The sequence below is a fragment of the Melanerpes formicivorus genome, unplaced genomic scaffold (assembly GCF_026170545.1).
Source record: "Melanerpes formicivorus ecotype bairdi unplaced genomic scaffold, bMelFor1.0.p_v2 SCAF_25, whole genome shotgun sequence".
In the NCBI taxonomy this organism is placed as follows: Eukaryota; Metazoa; Chordata; class Aves; order Piciformes; family Picidae; genus Melanerpes; species Melanerpes formicivorus.
The window spans coordinates 12,535,942-12,555,746 of NW_027142377.1; the positions used below are offsets into that span (position 1 = coordinate 12,535,942).

A 19,805-nucleotide genomic window follows, 5' to 3' on the forward strand; every position below is an offset into this window, starting at 1 on the left:
ATGTATCACAGGAACATATGCACCCAAACAAATCAGAAGTGCAACATTTTCATATACGAGGTATATGTTCTCCTGTTAAGAGAATTGCAAAGGAAACTAAAGGTGCTATGGAAGTTATATACAACCTGTACAATCCTATACAATCTATGTAACAGCTGAGCAGCTAGGAATCTGCTACCTTTCCCCTGGTAATTTCCATAAACATCAGGCTCTAGTCTCTGCCTCGAGATTGTGGCAGGATCTAAAAGGAAGGAAAAAGAAAGTGAACTAAGAAGGATCTGCAGATTGCTCATGAAAGACATATTTGGAGAATTATTTATGAAACACACCCCTAAGACCTTGAGGGTGAATGTAAGACACTTTCCACTAGTGTTCCTTGAGACTGATGTGGACATACCAGAAGGAAACTACTATCTCAGAAAGAAATCATGTAGAGGGTAGCTCACCAAAAGACTAAGAGAATTTAGAAACTCTGTGAAACAAATAATAATTACTTGAAATCAGAATGAGCAGCTTCTTCTAAAAAATCTGAAGGTAGCTAATCAAAATGGTAAAAATGTGCAATATTCAGTTGCTATTGCAAAAGAAAAAGAAGAAAATGAGTAACATTTGTTTTGCATTACAGAAGTTATTTAATAAACTAAGTTCAGTTTCTGTAAAATGTTTGTGTACAGTATATTGGGAGACACGCTCTGTTTTAAATCACTTGGTACTGAAAGCATTAAGTCTAGAGGCCTGACTGTAGTATCAATTAAGTACCAGCTGGTAGAGTTTTTCTAATGTTCCCTGTAAGTGTTGAATTCCATGTATGAGAAAACAGCATTAAAAGAAGTTCAAGTGATTCCACCACTCTTCATCCTCAAGACACCGTCATTTACAGCTGCTCATGCTAACAACTGAGAACTGGTCGTAAGAATGCAATTCTAGTTTTAATACAGTAACTTGTGAAAGCTAAAATCTCAGTAAATACAAAGAGCTGAAATTAAAACTGAAAGTTTAAAGTGAAATATTTTGAACAAAGTATGTTTGAGAATGACCATTTTTTGATTGATTTATTTAAAAAACTGTAATATAAAATAGAGATTACATTTGCTAAAAAAATAATCCTTGTAAGTATTTATCTATAACAAAGAAAAATATTTCCCCAATTTGATAAATACTGTTTTAACATGAGTTGACACTCTTACTATACCTCCTTGCAAACAGCATCAGTCCTTTAAACAACACAGGACTTGTAGAATTCCTGTTGTTAAAATCAGTGGATATGTTATGTGGATATAGATATGTTATCCCGCATTTGGCAACAGGTAATCCTAATGGCAGGATCAAACCACCTACTTCAAGCACTTTAATGATGCCTAAGCTATAGGTGGAACAGAAAAGCATCCATTTAACCTATGTACCTGAAGCCCCATTATGGCCTTCCAAAGAAATTAACCACCTCAAGACCCAAGGGGGGCAACTTCTCTGATCAAACTTAAGCACTGATGTTATGAAAAATACCTCCTCACCTGAGAGCTGTCAAAGGCACCTACCTCTTTCCCTTAAGATACAGTACCTTCAGGCTTTTACTTTTAGCAGGACACTTTACTAGACTCCTAAAACTTAGGGAAGACTAATGAAATTTCTCCATATCCCTTGCATCTATTTAGGATATTCCTCTTGCTTAAGGATATTCTTCTTGCTTGATTTTTTGATTGCTCTGTTTTCTTGAAAAAAATAAAGATTTGCCTGATTCTGCCTCAAAACAGTACTTGAGAACTGAGACATCTATCAGAGAAATCTGAAACGTTGGGTTAAAGGGAATATGCCCCATGATTAAAATGCTTTCTTTTTAAAGCATTTTTCAATAGCAGGCAGCATTATCTGTGCATATAAGAAGATGATTTCAAAAGGAAGGTCAAGAGCTGAACCATATTATTTCCTTAGCAAGGACAAAGCCATTGCACTTGTGTGTAAGTCAGCATTACAGCTGTAGGGAAAAATAAGGTAGATGGCTGAGAAAAATCTTTATGTTTTGTTATGTTCATCCTGCACTGGGAGCATCCATACAGAACATCACATCAAGGGATAGTGTCAAGGCAATTTATGGATGAATAAATAAATGATTCATGGAAGCTTTATTAATAGATAAGAAAACCCTATGGCAAGTTTTCTAAAATTGTGTGCCTACAGTTAGGCTTCTCAGCAGAGTCTAAAGCTCTTCAGTTGATCTGCTATGATATTTAAATACAATCTCAACATTACCTTATGCATACACTGAGGCTACTTGATACGCTTTGAGTCAAGTGTGTGCTTAAGTCTTTTCCTTCATCTGAGATAGAGTACTTTGTGTTTTGCCAGCGCTAAACTCTGAGGCCTCGAATGAACTGGACCGTGGAACTGTAATTTTTCAAACATACAGAGGCAAGATAAAAGTTCAATTCCTAAAGTAGTTATCTTCAGTAATTAGTTCTTTTCTACAGCTAAAGCTGTAGAAATTGTCTGTGCGCCAAGCACTTCTCAAAACAGACACAGAAGCCAAACTTTGGACACACACTCTTGAAATGTTGTTCCACATTTCTGTCTAATGAGGAGCATGTATGACCATGAGAGCAGAAATGGGAGTGACAGCACAAATACTATCAAATGAAAATTCACTTAGAATTTCATATTAATGCTAAAGATGACAAACTGATTCAGTTTGACTTAATATTTGAAAACTTGTGAATTCAAAATGTTTAACAGATTGTGAAAACTCTTAGTGTTCCAGGCAGCACAACTTCAGGCCTCTCGTAAAATCACAAAGTTGCAATATTGTGCATGAAACAATTTACTTTCCGGAGTCACAACATATAAACTGGAGTCAGTTAGTGTACATATACTTTCTTGCAACACTCTGACTGTCTATGAATACTGGATCCACAGATGCCACTTTTGCTGCTATAAAGGAGTGAATACAGTGCAAAACTGCCGTCAAATCCTGAAATTCAAGTTCCTAAAAGGGGAAGTAAGAGGGGAAAAAAAGAGAGAGAGAGAGAGAGAGAAAATGTGAATTCATATGCAGGTTTATAAACACTTTATATAAATACAGAACAGACTAGTCAGCACAGGACAACAGACTTTAAAATTTGAATCTTTAGCTGAAATGATGAAGTTAAAAGTGTTAAGAATAAAAGATGTGTATTTGTACCTCATTCACTGACAGCTGCATGAAAATTCACTTCTCTGTGTTAATTTATTTCTTACTTTTCAGTTAGCTTGGACAATGAAAGAGATGAACATGCAAGAACATTCAAATATTGCAACATATTTTAAAGTATTTGATAAGGTAAGGATCCTTGTTGATGCTTGATGTCAAGGCACAGCTGAGGAGGGTGAAGAGGACACATACTTCAGCAGCCTCTGAAGGAGTCTGACAAGTAAGCTGGGAGGCCAGAGGCAGAGTGGAAGCTAAGGTAAAGTCACACCATAGCTGTGTGTAGAAATATGGCTAGGTATGAAATTCATATGACTAAATTAACAAAGAAAGGTAGAATCAATCCTAACTAGTTCTTAGATTCCCTTGACTTTTTATAACATACTTCATCTTCTGAGCACAAGTTAAAGTTCTTTTTCCCAATCTCCCCAGACAGAAACATAGTGGTATTTTGACAATGACAACAAATATAGTACAAGGAACAGGTTCAATTTACATGGTACTACTAGCAGTAAAATCTGCATCTGGTAAATATTGTGGAGATGCTTGGGTCAGTTTTTGGCTTGGGGAGAAGACATTTGTTTCAACATGTTGGCTAAATCACAAGTCTGTCAAGGCACACTCTACGCTTGCCTTTAAACAAAAAGCAAAGCACTGGACTTCTGCTTTTCCTATAACAGCATTTTATGGTATCATCTCAAGAAAAATCTCTGCCTCAGACAGAATATTTAGATTTCAAGTAAATTCCCCCCAAAAAGGCAATAAGGCCAATGCAGTAGGAGGTGCAGAGCAGGTAACACCACAACTGATGGGGGAATCACACTTGCAAAGAAGAAATGAGTAAGAAGTGGGGAGCAGTAAAGGAAAAGAGAAAAAAGGAGTGACCAAAAAAGCCAAACCAAAACCAACCAATCAAAACCAAACAAAAAAAAACCTACCCAAAATATTATACTCTGAGAATATTTGAAAGCTCTATTCCACTATATGGAGATTCTCCTGATTTTTTTTCCTAATTGTGTAGTTGCTTTACAATGCCAGGCATACATAGTTTATTACCTCTGAGATTTTATTTCCCACTAAGCAAATGTATTCTCAGAAAAATGTAATTTTCTATTACCATCTACTCTCCTCAGCATAAGGGGCTATAAGCAATATTACTGGACAATGAAAAGTAATAGAATGATATTCAACAATGTCCCAAGATACGCGCTTCCTATGGTGTAAGAGGTCTTACAAATACCTTTATCCTGTATGAAACATCCACAAAAACTATAGGGAAAAACCTTCTCAGACTTGATACACTTGCAACAGCAAATTCTCCTCCTTATAGTGCTTGTTCAGTGCACAAAGCAGCCCAAGAGAACAATGCCTTCAGCTACTGCATCTTGCAAAGAATATGCAAGCAGACATTGTTTGATTAGCATACTAATTTGTCTGGGTGGGTCATCATAGACAAACCAATTTTAACTCCTTCCAGAAGCTGGAAAAACCAGAATTTTCAATTTAAAAGATTTGAGAATGTGTTAACATAAAGGAAATTATTTTTCTCTCCCATCAAAATTCTTCTCTGAAAATTTGGAGCAGTTTTCCTACAGCGTTCTAAGAAGAAATACCTGAATTCAGAAACACTGCATAGCTAGTTTTAATGCCAACAGTCGAGGCAATAAGCAATTCAAAACAGGTTACTATACCTTGACACAAAATACAATATACAGACACTTCCAGCATTACAAAAGCAAATGCAAAGCATTCCTAATTAGAAAAGATAGGAGCATAAACCAATATGATCAATAAGCAGAATATGCTATTTGCTATTATTCACAGCTAGTTAAATAAGGAGAAAAATCTGCTAACAACAAGGGAAGATGCAAAAGTCTCTCATCCTTCTGCTTTTGCACACCTGCTGCTGAACAAATTAAGAGATAATTATCCTAAAAGAAGAAAGATCTCTTGAGAACTTTCATCAAACTAAGCACTTAGGTAACTGCAAATAACTGGCATTTGGTTGCTGAAGTAACCATTTGAGCCTCACAGTCAAAATTAGATCTCATTGTGAAAGAAAAATGAAGGGTGATTGTTGGTTAAAATCCTCTGATGAATTTAAGCCCCTGTAATCCTCACTCTGATATTTTGGAGAATACAACCACTGCTCTTTCTATTCTGATTGATAGCTTTGGAGCAAGTATGACGCAAGTTTCTTAAACATATTTTATTGACAGTAGTTGTCTACTCTAAATATTAGTATGAAATTAATATAAACACGTCCAGAAAAAGAAAAAAGTGCCATTGACTCTCATTGTCTAAGCTTTATAAAATGAAAATGAAGTATACTCTCATGATTATTAGTGAAATACAACTCAGTATGAAACGAGGCCTCAGTATATCAATTCTCACCTCAAGTAAAGGGTTTATCACACAATAGAATCATTTTGGTTGGAGAAGACCTTTAAGATCATCAAGTCTACCCATTACTTAACTACGAAGTCCCTTAGCTCCTAAATGACCATCTTTAAAAACGCTACATTCTACAAATATAAAACCACTCCCATTAATCTGAGATTTGCTCCAGAATCAATTGAACTAATCCAACAATTCCAGCTCAGGTTCTGATATTCCAAATTAACCAAGTGTAGCCAAATGAACTGATAGAAGAGAGCCCTTCACAAAGCCTTACATTTTTCTACATTGGTTCTACACACTTTCAACTTATACAGAGTTCTTATCTATGAGAGCTGCTTCTTTCTTTAATTAACATTGTCAATTTATTCTTGGTGTATTTAGAAGAATCTGTGCATGTCTAATATTTCCTTAACCAAAGCTACTTCAGTTTACTATATGTATTGTAATAAGTGGATTAGGTACAATAAAAGCACAAAAAGGAAGGCAGCAAGAGAACATCGAGGATTGGATTAAAGCAGCGGAAGAACAAGACTGAAAAGCTGCCTGCTGGTACTGAGAACAAAAAAAATGTGCACATTGCACTGGCCTCTATCAGCACATGTGCACAGCCAAGAAAAATGTATGTCCTTGTTTCAGCTGTCCACCTACCTGAGTTAGAGTTATTACGTATCATAAAGAGCTTGACAAGTCTGTTGCAACATTACCACACACACACACTTAATTTTATTGATTGCTTCCCAGAGCTGTTGAATCACTATTTGAACAAGACATGAGCCTGTGTCACATAAAAGCAGATAATGGAGACACTGAGAAATGGTATTATTGTGCCCTGTGCATTTCATGGTTTCTTTAAAGACATGGGTAAGCCTCAGAGTTTATTAGTCACTGATAAAAGCACAACTATTATTCCTGGATTCTTCAGCATATTGTTTAAATCAGATTGAAATGATAACCATATCATTTGTTAAAAAAAGAACAAGTAAAGAGAGTAAGAGTGCTCTTAATTCATGGTAGAACCAAGAGGTTTCAGGGATTGTTTGGCCTCTTGCAAGAATATCTTTTCTAAGATATTAAATATCAGATGTTCTCTTATGTTATTGGTAAACCTTAAGCTTGCATTTGCTTAAAATTTTAAGTCTATAGCAGCTTAAAACTGTATTTGGCACTTACATAGTTTTATTTTTTATTATTATTATTATTTACTCTTTTCAAAAGTAGGTTTTAGGTATTATATATAGTATAGGTTAACTAAACAACTTCACAGAGTAATCTTTCTGAAGCAGTAAAACACCATCATAACACAACTCAGCAACAGTGTAAAAAAACAGTGTAACCAATCTATAGATACTGCCTCAAATTCTGTTTGTTGTAGAGTTTCTAGAGAATAGCAAGAAAAAAAATCCTGTGACGAAGAGTTCTCCATACGTATGCGGAGTAATAAATGAAATTTTGGATGCCTTGGTAGTAATGGAGTGCCATTTGTTAGTAGACTGAGAATGAAGATGCTGCTTACCTTTGTCTCAATTTGTTTGGTATCCAGATTCTGAAAAAGCAATTTTACTCTTGTTTTCCCATCATCTGAGGAGCCTTTGAGCTGAGAGAATTTGAACCTCCACAAGATGTTCTAAGGAGAGAAAAAAACTGATTAAGGACTGATACATGCTCTTATCTAGAACTATAGATAGATGATCAATGTTTACATATTCAGATAAAACATTAGGGCAGTAAGCATAGAACATGATATCAGGCTGGTTGAGGAGCAAATACAAACAACTCTATCATATATGAAAGCAAATGATGCAGCATTAATGGTCACTAATTAATTGTTTAGAAATTATCTGTACATGTTTCAGTTGCCTATGTACTATGAAAATCCATGGCAAAAGCTTAATTCTAGAAAGATCCATGAGGACATTTGGCTCAGTTTTACTATGAACACAATTCCATACCATATCTTCACCTTTCATATATCATCTGGCTCATCTACATAACATAGATAATAACATCTTACACAGCTGTTGCAAAGCTGAATTCAGTGACGTGTGCAATGTGCAAAACTCTCAGGTAAAACAAGCCATAGAAATGCAAAAGATATTACTATTGAATGCAGTCTCACAAAGCACAAAAGTACACTCTATGTTATGTAGTTGCTTGTAAAACATGCAAGAATTTTAGCCTTCTTGGTCTCCTACTCACGCACAGCATCTTAGTGCTGTTGGCAAATCTAAGACTGTCAGGTATGCATTAACAGTTATGGAGATGAAATTTAAAACAACAATATTGGGAAATGATTTTTTAAACCAATGTAATTTTCTGTATTTACTTGGATGTTTTCTATTGATCCCCTGAAAATACTCATTACTCTGCTCTGATTTGATTGGTAATAACTTAAACGAATTTCCTCGAGTCTGGTTTGCCCATGGCAGTAACTGATGGGACGTCTCACTGCTCTTACCACAACTCATGAGCCCTGTGTTATTTGTATTTTCTCTGCCTCTTCCAGCTAAGGAGGGGAGTGACAGAGCAGCTTTGGTGGGCACCTGGCATCCATCCACTATCAACCCACCATGAAAGTTCTTGTCCTCTTTATTTTGTCATTTGTAGTAAGAAAGCCCTTTTAAGATTATTTTCCGGATTGCAAAAAGAGCAGGTTTCAATGAGTGCAGCTGCAGCCATAGACGGGGCCTGGCCTTCATTTTAATAAGGCTGTATGACCACCTGCTGTGGTGGTGTCAGAGCATTCTTTACATCAACAGGTGACTATAATTAGTTGCCTATAGTCTAATTAGATGCTGTGGATGTCAGTCTCCTCCTGGCAACAAGTGACAGGACAAAAGAAAAAGGCCTCAGGTTGCACCAGGGGAGGTTTAGGCTGGATATGAGAAGAAGCTTCTTGACTGAAAAAGGGTTCTCACAAACTGGAGGAACCCCAGAAAGGTGATAGAATCCTCATCCCTGAAGGTGTTTAAAAGATGCAGAGGTATAGTGCAAGGGGACATGGTTTAGCAGCAGACTTGGTCAAGTTAGATAATGTTTGGACTTGATGATCTTCAAGGCTTTTTCCAACCAAAACAATTCTATGACAGTATGAAACTTAATATCTTGAAGAGAAAAAAAAAATAAAAGCCATTGAAATTTAATTCCTTGACCACTTCAACAAGCTATGCAGTGTTGGCAGGAAATATTCTGAAGACGCTGTGAGTATGGAGAAACACAGTTCCAGCTAACAATTATGTGAAAGTGAACTGCAGAAGCCATCCATTCTCAGCTTGAGAATGCAAAGAACACCTTCAGCTCTCACACAGACGAGCAATAAATGTACTTGAGCTCTCCAGATTTTTACAGTTTAACACAGAATAAATCTATCTGATGGCATTTCTCCTTAGGCAAACAACACATGCCCTTCTCCTCATCAATACTGGAGGTAGATGCTATAGCTCAAAGTCCCAGCAGTAAAGAACTGTATAATTTTAAAGGTGTGAGTACACCCAATCAATCATTTCTATAGGCTGTTTGCTACAGTCCAAACTGAGGTTACTTTTTATTGTTAATTTGTAGCTACCTGCAAAATATGTACAACTGTGCAAACGGCCCAGTTTCAGAGTGCAGTATCCCCTGAGGCAGAGAAAGGTATTCAAATGGAGTTCCGCAATTGTTATGCTACCTCATAGGACAGCACACTTAATGAAATCAGCCAACATTTTCAATCAACAATGAAGTTAGTCATTAATTCTCTGCACAAAGATTTCAGTAAATTTGGGCATTCTAGCTGCAGCAGCCCATAACAGCAACACTCCAAATGTAGCTCTTGTGTCAGTGTTTCAAAAGGCAGTATGTTTCCTCTTCACTGGGAGTGACTGATTGCAGCATCTTTATTACGTATTTTGAAAGTACCCGTTCAATTTGGAGTTGATGATCACAGAATCATGAAGGCTGGAAAAGGCCTCTAAAATCCTCAAATCCAAGTGACAAAAGTCAACACCACCATGCCCACTAGACCATGCCCTGAAGTGCCATATCTACACGTGGTTTTGAACACCTCCAGGGATGCTGACTCCACCACCTCCCTGGGCAGCCTGTTCCAACGCCTCATATTTCAAGAGTACTAATGTAACAGCACTAGTAATGCAGAAACATTTTTTTTCTCCTGTATGCTTCCTTCTACTAGCAAATAAATGTATAAATCCATTTAGAATCATTTAAAGTATTGATAAATTACACATAAAATGGGAAAAGTATAGAAAAGGCTTGGAAGTTGACATGTGTCATAAAATATTCCCTGTAGGCACTTTATACATAGCCACTGCTTTGGAAGATAACTGAATTTAATCTTATAGATTATGATTTTGAAATGCATTTGCCCTTATTCTGTTTATTTTTGACATGACCTAAATTTCTTCTGATGGAAAAATAATTAATCCTACTTGATATCTGTAGCTTCAAAACAAATAGAATCAGGTAACACTTCATTTTTTTCATGACTTGTAGTCTTTTTAAAATCTTGAAGTTTCATCATTACAAGAAACCAAGTTTTCTGTTAAATATAACCTTCCTGTGTTTTTAATACTTGGAAGAAAATTACCTTTTTTATATCTTTCTCTAAAATGTCCCTTAACATGCTAGGGTAAAAGTATAATTGTCTCTTTCAAATCTCAAATTGACTACACTTCAGTTTGTGGCATATAAAGTACAGATTGGACGTGGCACTTGGTGCCATGGTCTAGTCATGGGGTCTGTGTTGATAGGTTGGACTCGATGATCCTCGAGGTCTCTTCCAACCTTAGTTATACTGTGATACAGTACATTTGAATAAGAAATACTCAACACCAACACAAAATATTTACTGTGACTGACCAACATAAAGTAGCTACTGACAATTTCAGTAAAAGCAAAAGAAAAGATTTCTTTTGTTTTCCCTCTTACCTTGGTTTTACTGTCAGAACAGGTAAATCCCAGAGCAAAGTCAACTGTGAAACTCAGACTATCCCCTTGCCAGCTGCACATATATGTTTTAGACTGGAAAACAGAAGGGATGGTTTCTTGAGAGAACAATCATTATCAGGACTAATCATACAAAAACAAGATTTTATGCAGTATTTTGTGTGATAAGGCACTCAGCTGGCAACACTGGTACTGCTTTATATTATTATCTTTTAAAACTGTCACAAAATCTGACTGCAGCATCAGATCTGTCAGCCAGACACCTACAAGAAGTCTTTGTATTTTGAATTGGTCTTCCACAAATTAAATACCATATTTTTGGAAACCATCTCTTAGAAAATGAAACACAAAGCAAACAAAGCCAAATCTGAATATTTCAAACATCCAATTAAATGCCTCCAGAGAATGAGACTCCACAACCTCTCTGGGCAGCCTGTTCCAGTGCTCTGCCCCTCTCAATGGGAAGAATTTTTTCTTTATGTTTGCATGGAACCTCCTGTGTTCCAGTTTGTGTCTACTACCCTTTATCCTGTCACTGAATACCACTGAGAATTCTGGCTCCATTGTCCTGATACTTGCCCTCTAGATATTGATCATCACTAATGAAATCCTTCCTCAGTCTCCTCCAGTCTGAACAGCCCCAGCCCCAGGTTCCAGTCTCCTCATCATCTTAGTGACTCCCTGAAGCAGCTCCTTGTCTTTTTTTGTACTATACAACAACTCTCTGATCACCTCTCAGGCTAGAAAGAAAACACTTTCATGAATAAAACACAAAAATTATGTTTAAACTTCTGAATAGATTTACGGTAAAAAGTCACTGCCATTCTTCTTTATATGTGTTTTTAAGACTAGGAAAATTTGGTTTATGGTGGATTCTGAAAGCACCTGAAAAAGCTTCTAAACAGCTCGACATTCACCATTCAGAGTTAATGGCAAAAATACCACAGCCTTCAGCATCAGCAGAGCTCAGACCCCTTCTCCAGCTTTTTCTCACCCCACCAGCCATTGTAAGCATGATACCCTCATGACTTGGGAAATCTTTGACCTTTTGTTTTTTTGCCTCCAAGGGAGCATTATTTTGCTCTCATTAATGATTCATAAGCTGCAACATTGCTTCACACAGAGATGTGGTTTCATACAAGGTTTGCATCTGGATGGTTTCTTTAGATTCCCTCCCAAATGCTTTTAATACAAGAAGGGCCTAGAGGAGATTCAAAGCTTTATTTAATAAAGCTTTTTGCTTGAAGTTGAAAACTGTCCTTTTAGTTTAAGATTTTTAGCACAATTTAAAACTTCCACATTTAGTAATTGTAAATTCCTCATCCTACTGTTACTGAAACTATTCACAGTTATAGTAAAATAAGCAACATACTAAACCAAACAAAAATGATATAAAATCATTTTATAATAAAAGAAGTTTTACTCAAATAACAGTTATACTAAAATATCCATTTCTGAGTTACAAATAGGACATCTCATGAAGGATTCTGAAAAAGGGTGGGAATGAAATTGATTTATTAGTATAGATAATAAATGACAAATATGTACATTATTTTGCTTATTGGTGTTCAAATATTATATTATTTGACATTTAAGTATATTTCAGTGACTGATATTAAATTGGAACATTCAAACATCCCTACATTTTATTCAGTAATTATGAGATGGCATTAAGCATCAGTCATAAATTATTCTTCATTATTTTCCAATTAAAAAGGTTATAGATGCGCTGGGCTTTGAGTCAGCAAAGCAGTTTATGAAACATGCTAGATTTCCCCAATGGGTAAGCATCTAATTGCTCAGCCACAAATGGTGAATACTAAAATGAACTATGAATAAATAATTAGCCTGGAGTATTTTACAAATAGTCAATATTTGCAAAGAGTGGCACTGAGTTGGAAATTACTTGCAGAGGAATACTAGAGACAGACAGAATATGTTTATATGGAAGTTTAGCATAAGAGAGAGAGGCTTAGATGTCTGTTAGAGAATCTTTCAGGACATAAAATAGCACTGCACATCAGCCAGCTTGAGAAATCACAGTTTAAGCAACAGAATAGACTGTTTAAAATAATCTTCCTTACCAAATATAAATGACATTTTTTTCTGTGATTAGGTCTAATATAAGCTTATCACAAAGGATTTGGGGATTGTAAGCAGAGGTAGATGAGAATATACAAGGTCATCAACCTTAAGGCATGCCTTAAAATATTTTTCAGTCATACACCTGTACCCTAATAGCCACATTAATTTACACAGCTCATACATGTATGAAAATTTGCAACATCAGCAAATGTGGTAGAGTGATTGTCTGTCTCCCATAACATCCTCACAGAAAAGCTCAGAAAATGTGGCACAGATGGCTGGTCCGTGAGGTGGATTGCAAAGTGGCTTAACAACAGAGTTCAGAGGGTTGTCATCAGTGGCACAGGGTCAACTTGGAGGTCTGTGGCCAGTGGTGTTCCCCAGGGATCAGTACTGGGTCCAGTTTTGTTCAATGTCTTTATAAACGACCTGAATGAGGGGATTGAGAGTACCCTCAGCAAGTTTGCCGATGATACAAAACTGGGGAGATTGGCTGACACCCCATCAGGCTGTGCAGCCATCCAACATGACCTGGACAGGCTGGAGAGCTGGGTGCAGGGAAACCTCATGAAGTTTAATAATGATGAGTGCAGGGTCCTGCATCTGGGGAGGAATAACAACAGGCACCAGTACACGTTAGGGGCTGCCCTGCTGGAAAGCAGCTTGTGCCTTTGTGGCCAAGGCAGCCAATGGTATCCTGGAGTGCATCAAGAAAAGTGTGTCTGGCAGGTCTAGGTAAGTTCTTCTACCCGTCTACTCTACCCTGGTGAGACCACACCTGGAATACTGCATCCAGTTTTGGGCTGCCCAGTTCAAGAAAGACAGAAAACTGCTGGAGAGAATCCAACAGATAGCCACAAGGATGATTAGGGGTCTTGAGTGTCTCCCCTGTAAAGAGAGACAGAGACACTTGGGGCAGTTTAGCCTTGAGAAGACTGAGAGGCGATCTCATCAATGTGTATAAATATCTGAGGGGTGGGTGTCAAGTGGAGGGGGCCAAGGTCTTTTTGGTGGTGCACAGTAATAAGACAAGACACAATGGGTTCAAACTTGAACATAGAAGATTTCACCTCAGCATGAGGAGAAACTTTACAGTGAGGGTGATGGAGCACTGGAACAAGCTGCCCAGGGAGGCTGTGGACTCTCCTTCTGCGGAGACTTTCAAAGCCCACCTAGATGCATTCCTGTGCAGACTACCCTAAGTGATCCTGCTTTGGCAGGGGGGTTGGACCTGATGAACTCATTGCTCTCTACAACTACCTGAAGGGTGGTTGTAGCCAGGAAGGGATTGGTCTCTTCTCCCAGGCAACCAGCACCAGAACAAGAGGACACAGTCTCAAGCGGCACCAGGGAAAGTTTAGGCTGGAGGTGAGGAGAAAGTTCTTCACCGAGCGAGTCATTCGTCATTGGACGGTGCTGCCCAGGAAGGTGGTTGAGTCACCATCCCTGGAGGTGTTCAAGAGGGGCCTGGATGTGGCACTTGGTGCCATGGTCTAGTCATGAGGTCTGTGGTGACAGGTTGGACTCCATGATCCTTGAGGTCTCTTCCAACCTTGGTGATACTGTAATATAATAGTTAACTAATACTGTGAGGCTTGGGGAACTTAGTACTTTCTGTTGTTGTTGTTGTTCTTGCTATCCACTTTAATTAGTATGTTCCATGACTATGCACACATCTCAGAATCTGTGGAAAGTAATTAGCATTGAAGGCCTAGGTTAATTACCTCTTGATGAAAAAAATACAATTAAAAAAAAGGCAGGATTCTTTAGTGTTGATATCATCAGTTCTCTCAACAGAGAGAGGTCAAGAGACAGGCCGCTTCAGTACTCTGAAACAAACACCGATTTAGGATTTTGTCTAACAACAAGAGACTTTACAAGTGTGCTCAACAACAGGCCAGTTAATTTATGCATTTATAATGATCACTTATGATAACTCTTCCCCTCAGAAGAAGGCCATGTGTTTGTGAACACATCTGCTAACCTAACAAAAAGTTTTAAACTTGGTTCATGGGTATCAGGCACCCAAGTCCAAGAAGTGAGTAAAAATCTCAAACATAACAACTGAGTATTTTTCCCTGTTAAAGGATTTGTTTTTCAAAGTGGATGATCTTACAAAGACTCAAGAAAGTGAATTGTATAGAGATGGCTAGGAAGAGAGGAATGGGCTAAATGCATAGGAAACTATTTACTTTTCATTCTTATTAAATCGCACACTACAGTAACAATTGTAAGAGTTTTCTCTAGAAATCAATTACTGGTCAACGGATCAATCACATCAAAAGGAAACTCCAGGGCTGCCAATTTGAAGGAAAAAAATTTCTTAATATTATCCAAATATCACTGATATTCTTTTGTGTGTTTAAGCAGAACTTTCAGAATGCTTTTATAAAGTACACTGAAAGCATTCTCAGTCTGAATCCACACAACATATGAGAAAATAAAATGCTGATGAGATTTGACATTCATCAAAAACATGAGAGTTTTCAGAAATTTCATCCAGAACAGCTTTCTCAACTTCTGGTGTACTCCTCTTCCAGATAACTGTGAAAAAGGATCTGTGAAACAATTTCTGTGAGAGTAAAAATGTGGCAGATACACTCACCTGGTCATATCTTTAAGAAATTCTTCATGTCACAATTAAAATGTTATGGAACTGTGATAGATATGGATAGGTACAATTAAACCCACCTTATAGAAACAAACTAGATCTGATTAAAATTCTTGTACAGTCCTTCAAGATCTGCAGTTGAAGAAGAATGTACAAGTTCCTTACATACTTGACTGGCTCTTAGGATAAAATGGTACATTCTCTTACAAAAGATGGTACTGTCCTCTGATATTCAAGACAACATTATGGGGTTATTTTAAACATTGATGCACAGCTGTGATTCAGCATTTATCTATGCAAGAGAAACTAGCACTAGAAGAAAGATTTTTCAGAGGACTCCAATAGTGTCCCATTATAGTTTCACTGAACTTCAAAGAAAGCTTCTGTTGCTTTCAGCAGCAGCAACGCTAGCACCGTGCTCTGTGCTTTAGGAAGGTAACACCTATGTTGAGCATGTTAACTTTTTAAATGCTGGCTTGCTCAAGATACTGCTACACTTGAAACGTTTGCCTTTATGTCATCTATTACAACCTGAGCCAGGCTCACAAGAAAATTCCTGCCACACGACAGCTGCTCTAACTGATGTAAATATCTAATCTAATCTATTTACAATCTGTAATGCTCACAACACTATAGCAGCGAGCCTCAGAAAAGGTTTTCTCAGCAGAGCTCTCACTGGACAGACTGGCATTTCAGACAATTTAAACATAACTGGGATTAAGTGTTAACTCACTATCGCACAGAGGGTAGAGCTACATCCACATGCAGCCTGAAGCAAACATCTCTCTGCAGGGAACTGTGTACCTAGAGGAAGATGGATAGATCAACTAATTTCTCATTAACCATTGTTAGGTCCAGCTATTACTTGTCAAGATGAGTAGATACTGGACCTGAAATTTTACAGTTGAAAAAGAGTTTTAATTAGAAATGTCAACAGATTCAGATTGCATCAGGTTGGAATGGACCAAAGGTCATCTTGTCCAACCCTCTTGCAGTGAGCAGGGACCCTTCCAACTAGATCAGGCTGCCCAGGGCCACATTGAGTCTGATCTTGAATGTGTCTAGTTATGAGACCTCAACCACATCCCCAGGCAACCTATTCCAGTGTTTTACCACTTTCATTGTGAAGAACTTCCTCCTTATGTCCAACCTAAATGTACCCTACTCCAGTTTAAAACCCCTTCAGGTACTGGAAGGCTTCTATGAGGTCTCCTCCACACCTTCTCTTTTCCAGGCTGAACAGCTGTAATTCCTTCAGCCTGTCTTCACAGAAGTGCTCTGACCTTTAGATCATCTTTGTGGCCCTCCTCTGGACCCACTCCAGCAGACCTATGTCTCTCTTGTGTTGGGGTCTCATAGCTGGACACAGTACTCAAGGGAGAGCAGAGTAGAGGGGCCTCTTGATCTGCTGGCCATGCTTCTTCTAATACAGTGCAGGATGCCAGGGGCCATCTGGGCTGCAAGTGTGCATTTCATTTTTGGATCTCACCCAGCTTCTCATCCACCAGTACCCCAAAGCTCTTTTCTGCAGTGCTGCTCTCAATTTCACAATCTCCAAGACTGTGATGATATTGAGATTGCCCTTGTCTAGGTGCAAGACCCTGCACTGTGACTTACTGAACTTCATGAGATTGGATGTGGTGAAGTTTCCAGTTTTAAGGGTATTCCTACATATAATGTAGTTTCATATATGCTTTGTAATTGACATGACATAAAACTAAGACAGCATTGCCAATTGCATTTCACCTTTTTGTATTGTATGTACAAAAACTTGATTAACCTGGTAGGAGTGAGTGAAGTCCAGAATCTGACCTATTTTACCTTTTGCACTATTACTAAACAATTTGTTTTGTCCAAGCAAAGCAAATAGTTTCATGAAACTAGGTTATTCAGCTTCATGAGGACTGGAAAGAGCTTGAAGCATCTGCATCACAGCTGGAAACACAAAGGGAAAACTTTCCTTTGTGTTTAGAAGTTGCCAGATAAATGAGGAGAGTCTGTCTCTCCTCACTACATATCACCGCAGGTATTTTAGAGACACTGCAGTAGATAACTTTCCTCCTGAATGTTCTTTTGAGTCTCCTGAGAGCTCTTCCATCTTGTGAAGTAGACTCTTCTCTGGCTTCTACCATCCATTTAACAACATTTTAAGATACCAAACCAGTTACTGCAATTTTTCTGCAGCTGACAGTGCAATGTATTACTATCATTCTTTCCTCTATCCACTACCAATACTATTCCAATCTTCTCTTCTTTCCTCCTGTTGAATGATACTGAACATCCCAAAGACCCAAATCATCCTTTCAAAATGTTTCTGCATTAATGTAACAATTGTATCCAAGACTCGGATTAGCCAAGATAATTTCCTTTGGAAAGAATAGCTTGAGGGGAAGGAAAAATACTGAGAAAATAGCTTTTAAAAAGACAACAATGAAACAAAATAGACTAAAATCCAGTAGTACTGAAAAGAGCACCCTGAAGGGTCAAAGCATTAATATGAGAAGACATGCTAGCCTTTTATTTTTGGAGAGTGCCTACATTGCAAAAAAGGGAGAAAAAGGAGGGCTTTTGTTGTTGTTGGGGATTTTAGGTGTTTGGTGTGTTGTTTTGTTGTTTATTTTTGGTTTTTTCCCTTTTTTTTTTTTTTTTTTTTAAAGGATCTACTTTTTGAGAGCATCAGCTGGGACAGAATATTAACAGAAATACAACTCTCCTCTAGAAACTCCTACTAGAAAGAACATGTACAAGGTTAAGGGTGAAAACAGCCCTGTCAAATATGAGAACTTGAGGGCCCCCAACGGTAAACAGAACCAAGCCACATTTAAATGGGGATGTTTAGATTGGATATTAGGAAAAAATTCTTTACTGAAAAAGTGGTCAGGCATTGGAACAGGCTGCCTAGAGAGGTGGTAGAGCTACCACCCCTGGGGGTGTTCAGGACACAGACACAATTATTAAGCATACAAATAATCTAAAAACTTGTTCTATTGATTTTACTGATGAAATGGTTCCAGGATTTAAACCATTCATTACTTACCCCTGTTCTTTGAACTTCCAAGAAAATGGCTCTTTGAAATGATTTCTCCCACACTGCCAGCTCACTGCCCAGCTCTACATTGAAATAATGACTCTTGCCATGTCCAACCATAATGCTGAAACAATATGGCCTCTGGTCTTCAAGATCATAGTCCTGATGAATACCTAAATACAAGTTTGCTTGTAGCCAGTAATCATCAGCAAGCCAGAGCTGAAAGACATGTTCAAGTATATGATTTTTCATCTATCAAAAAGTACCTGGATATGTTATGTCATTATGTTAATAATTGCCCTGAAGAAATATTCTGATAATTAGTAACTTCAAAGAGAACTTCTCTCTCTGCTTCTCATTCACTTTACCCTGTGCCCTGTAACCCAAGCTGCTTCTGTAGTTCCAAATTACTGTTAAAGTAACCTAAGTAATACATAACTAACCTAAAAGGAGTTTACAGTGAAAAGGAAGGAAATCCCTGTGTTGGCTGAATACGACGCAAGAAACATGTACCAGCTTTAGAGGAGCATACTACGCCATTCCAAAATGCTAAACACTACCAAATGCATTCTCTTATCAAACACCTAGTTCTGGATATGACAATGTGAACTTTTAAATGTCCTCTAATAGCTGCCAATGCTGCTCTGCAACTGCAAGAGGGGATAAAGTTCTATCTTGCCACCATCAAGATGGAGAAGAGAAATTTCACATTAGTCTTTCATAATAAAAAATATCCTTGTAGTGCAATGCTTTGTAAATGAAAACAGATCCTTACCAGAAATTTCCCTAATCTTTCAAGACTTTCTTGATTCACATAAACATAGACCAAAAAAAAAAGAAAACCAAATAAAAAAACTACTGCTTACACATCTGACTAATTTAAGTGTCTGAATTTCCATTCTGTGCATGCTTTAAATTTCTGTGGACCAGAAATGGCCCTTTCACAGTATCACAGTATCACCAAGGTTGGAAGAGACCTCGAAGATCAAGTCCAATCCTATCCCCATTTCTCTGTAAGAATGCGGGTCAGAGAAGATTGAAAGAACAGAAAAAGTAATTTGCAAAGTAATTCATAAGTAGAATTTTCTCTTTCTAGCACTCAAGGTTAGGTTTAGGAGACCTGACTCCACCTGAGAAGATCTGTTTGACTGGACTTCACTGGTTTTGAAAAGGCTAGAATGCAGCTTTGTAGTGGTACTCAAGTCCTAGAAGCTTACAGTCAAGATATGCCTTAAACAGATGTAAAGATTTATGTACGTTTAGATTATAAAGATTTAGAATTTAGTTTTCTAGAACCTCTGATAATCCATTCATGAGGCCATAGTTGAAAGTCCATGCACACAAAAACATCTGGAATCTGAGCATCCAAATGTAATGAAAAATATTCTGACATGTGTAAAGTGTTTAAATGTGCAGGGTCTTGCGTCCCTCCCCGTGTAGATGCATACACAAGTGTCCTCGCTGGGCAGCAGTGAAAATTCACTTTTTAGTAATGAAAGGCAGAGGAAAGGAATACTCTGCTAACACAGCCCACCATGTACTGCTTTCATATTCACAACCAG

General features: G+C 37.7%; 1 protein-coding gene across 1 annotated transcript in view; it reads right to left on the reverse strand.

The window, feature by feature from the left end:
- Positions 1-1,686: 1,686 nt before the first annotated feature.
- Positions 1,687-19,805, reverse strand: part of SNTG2 (syntrophin gamma 2) — a 102,729-nt gene continuing 84,610 nt past the window's right edge. Inside the window, exons 14-17 of the mRNA XM_068153401.1 lie at positions 18,253-18,462; positions 10,502-10,594; positions 7,092-7,202; positions 1,687-2,977 (exon numbers count right to left, since the gene is read on the reverse strand). Of these exons, the coding sequence (XP_068009502.1) occupies positions 2,846-2,977; positions 7,092-7,202; positions 10,502-10,594; positions 18,253-18,462 (546 nt within the window). The 3' untranslated portion in view covers positions 1,687-2,845. The remainder of the gene's footprint in view (positions 2,978-7,091; positions 7,203-10,501; positions 10,595-18,252; positions 18,463-19,805) is intronic.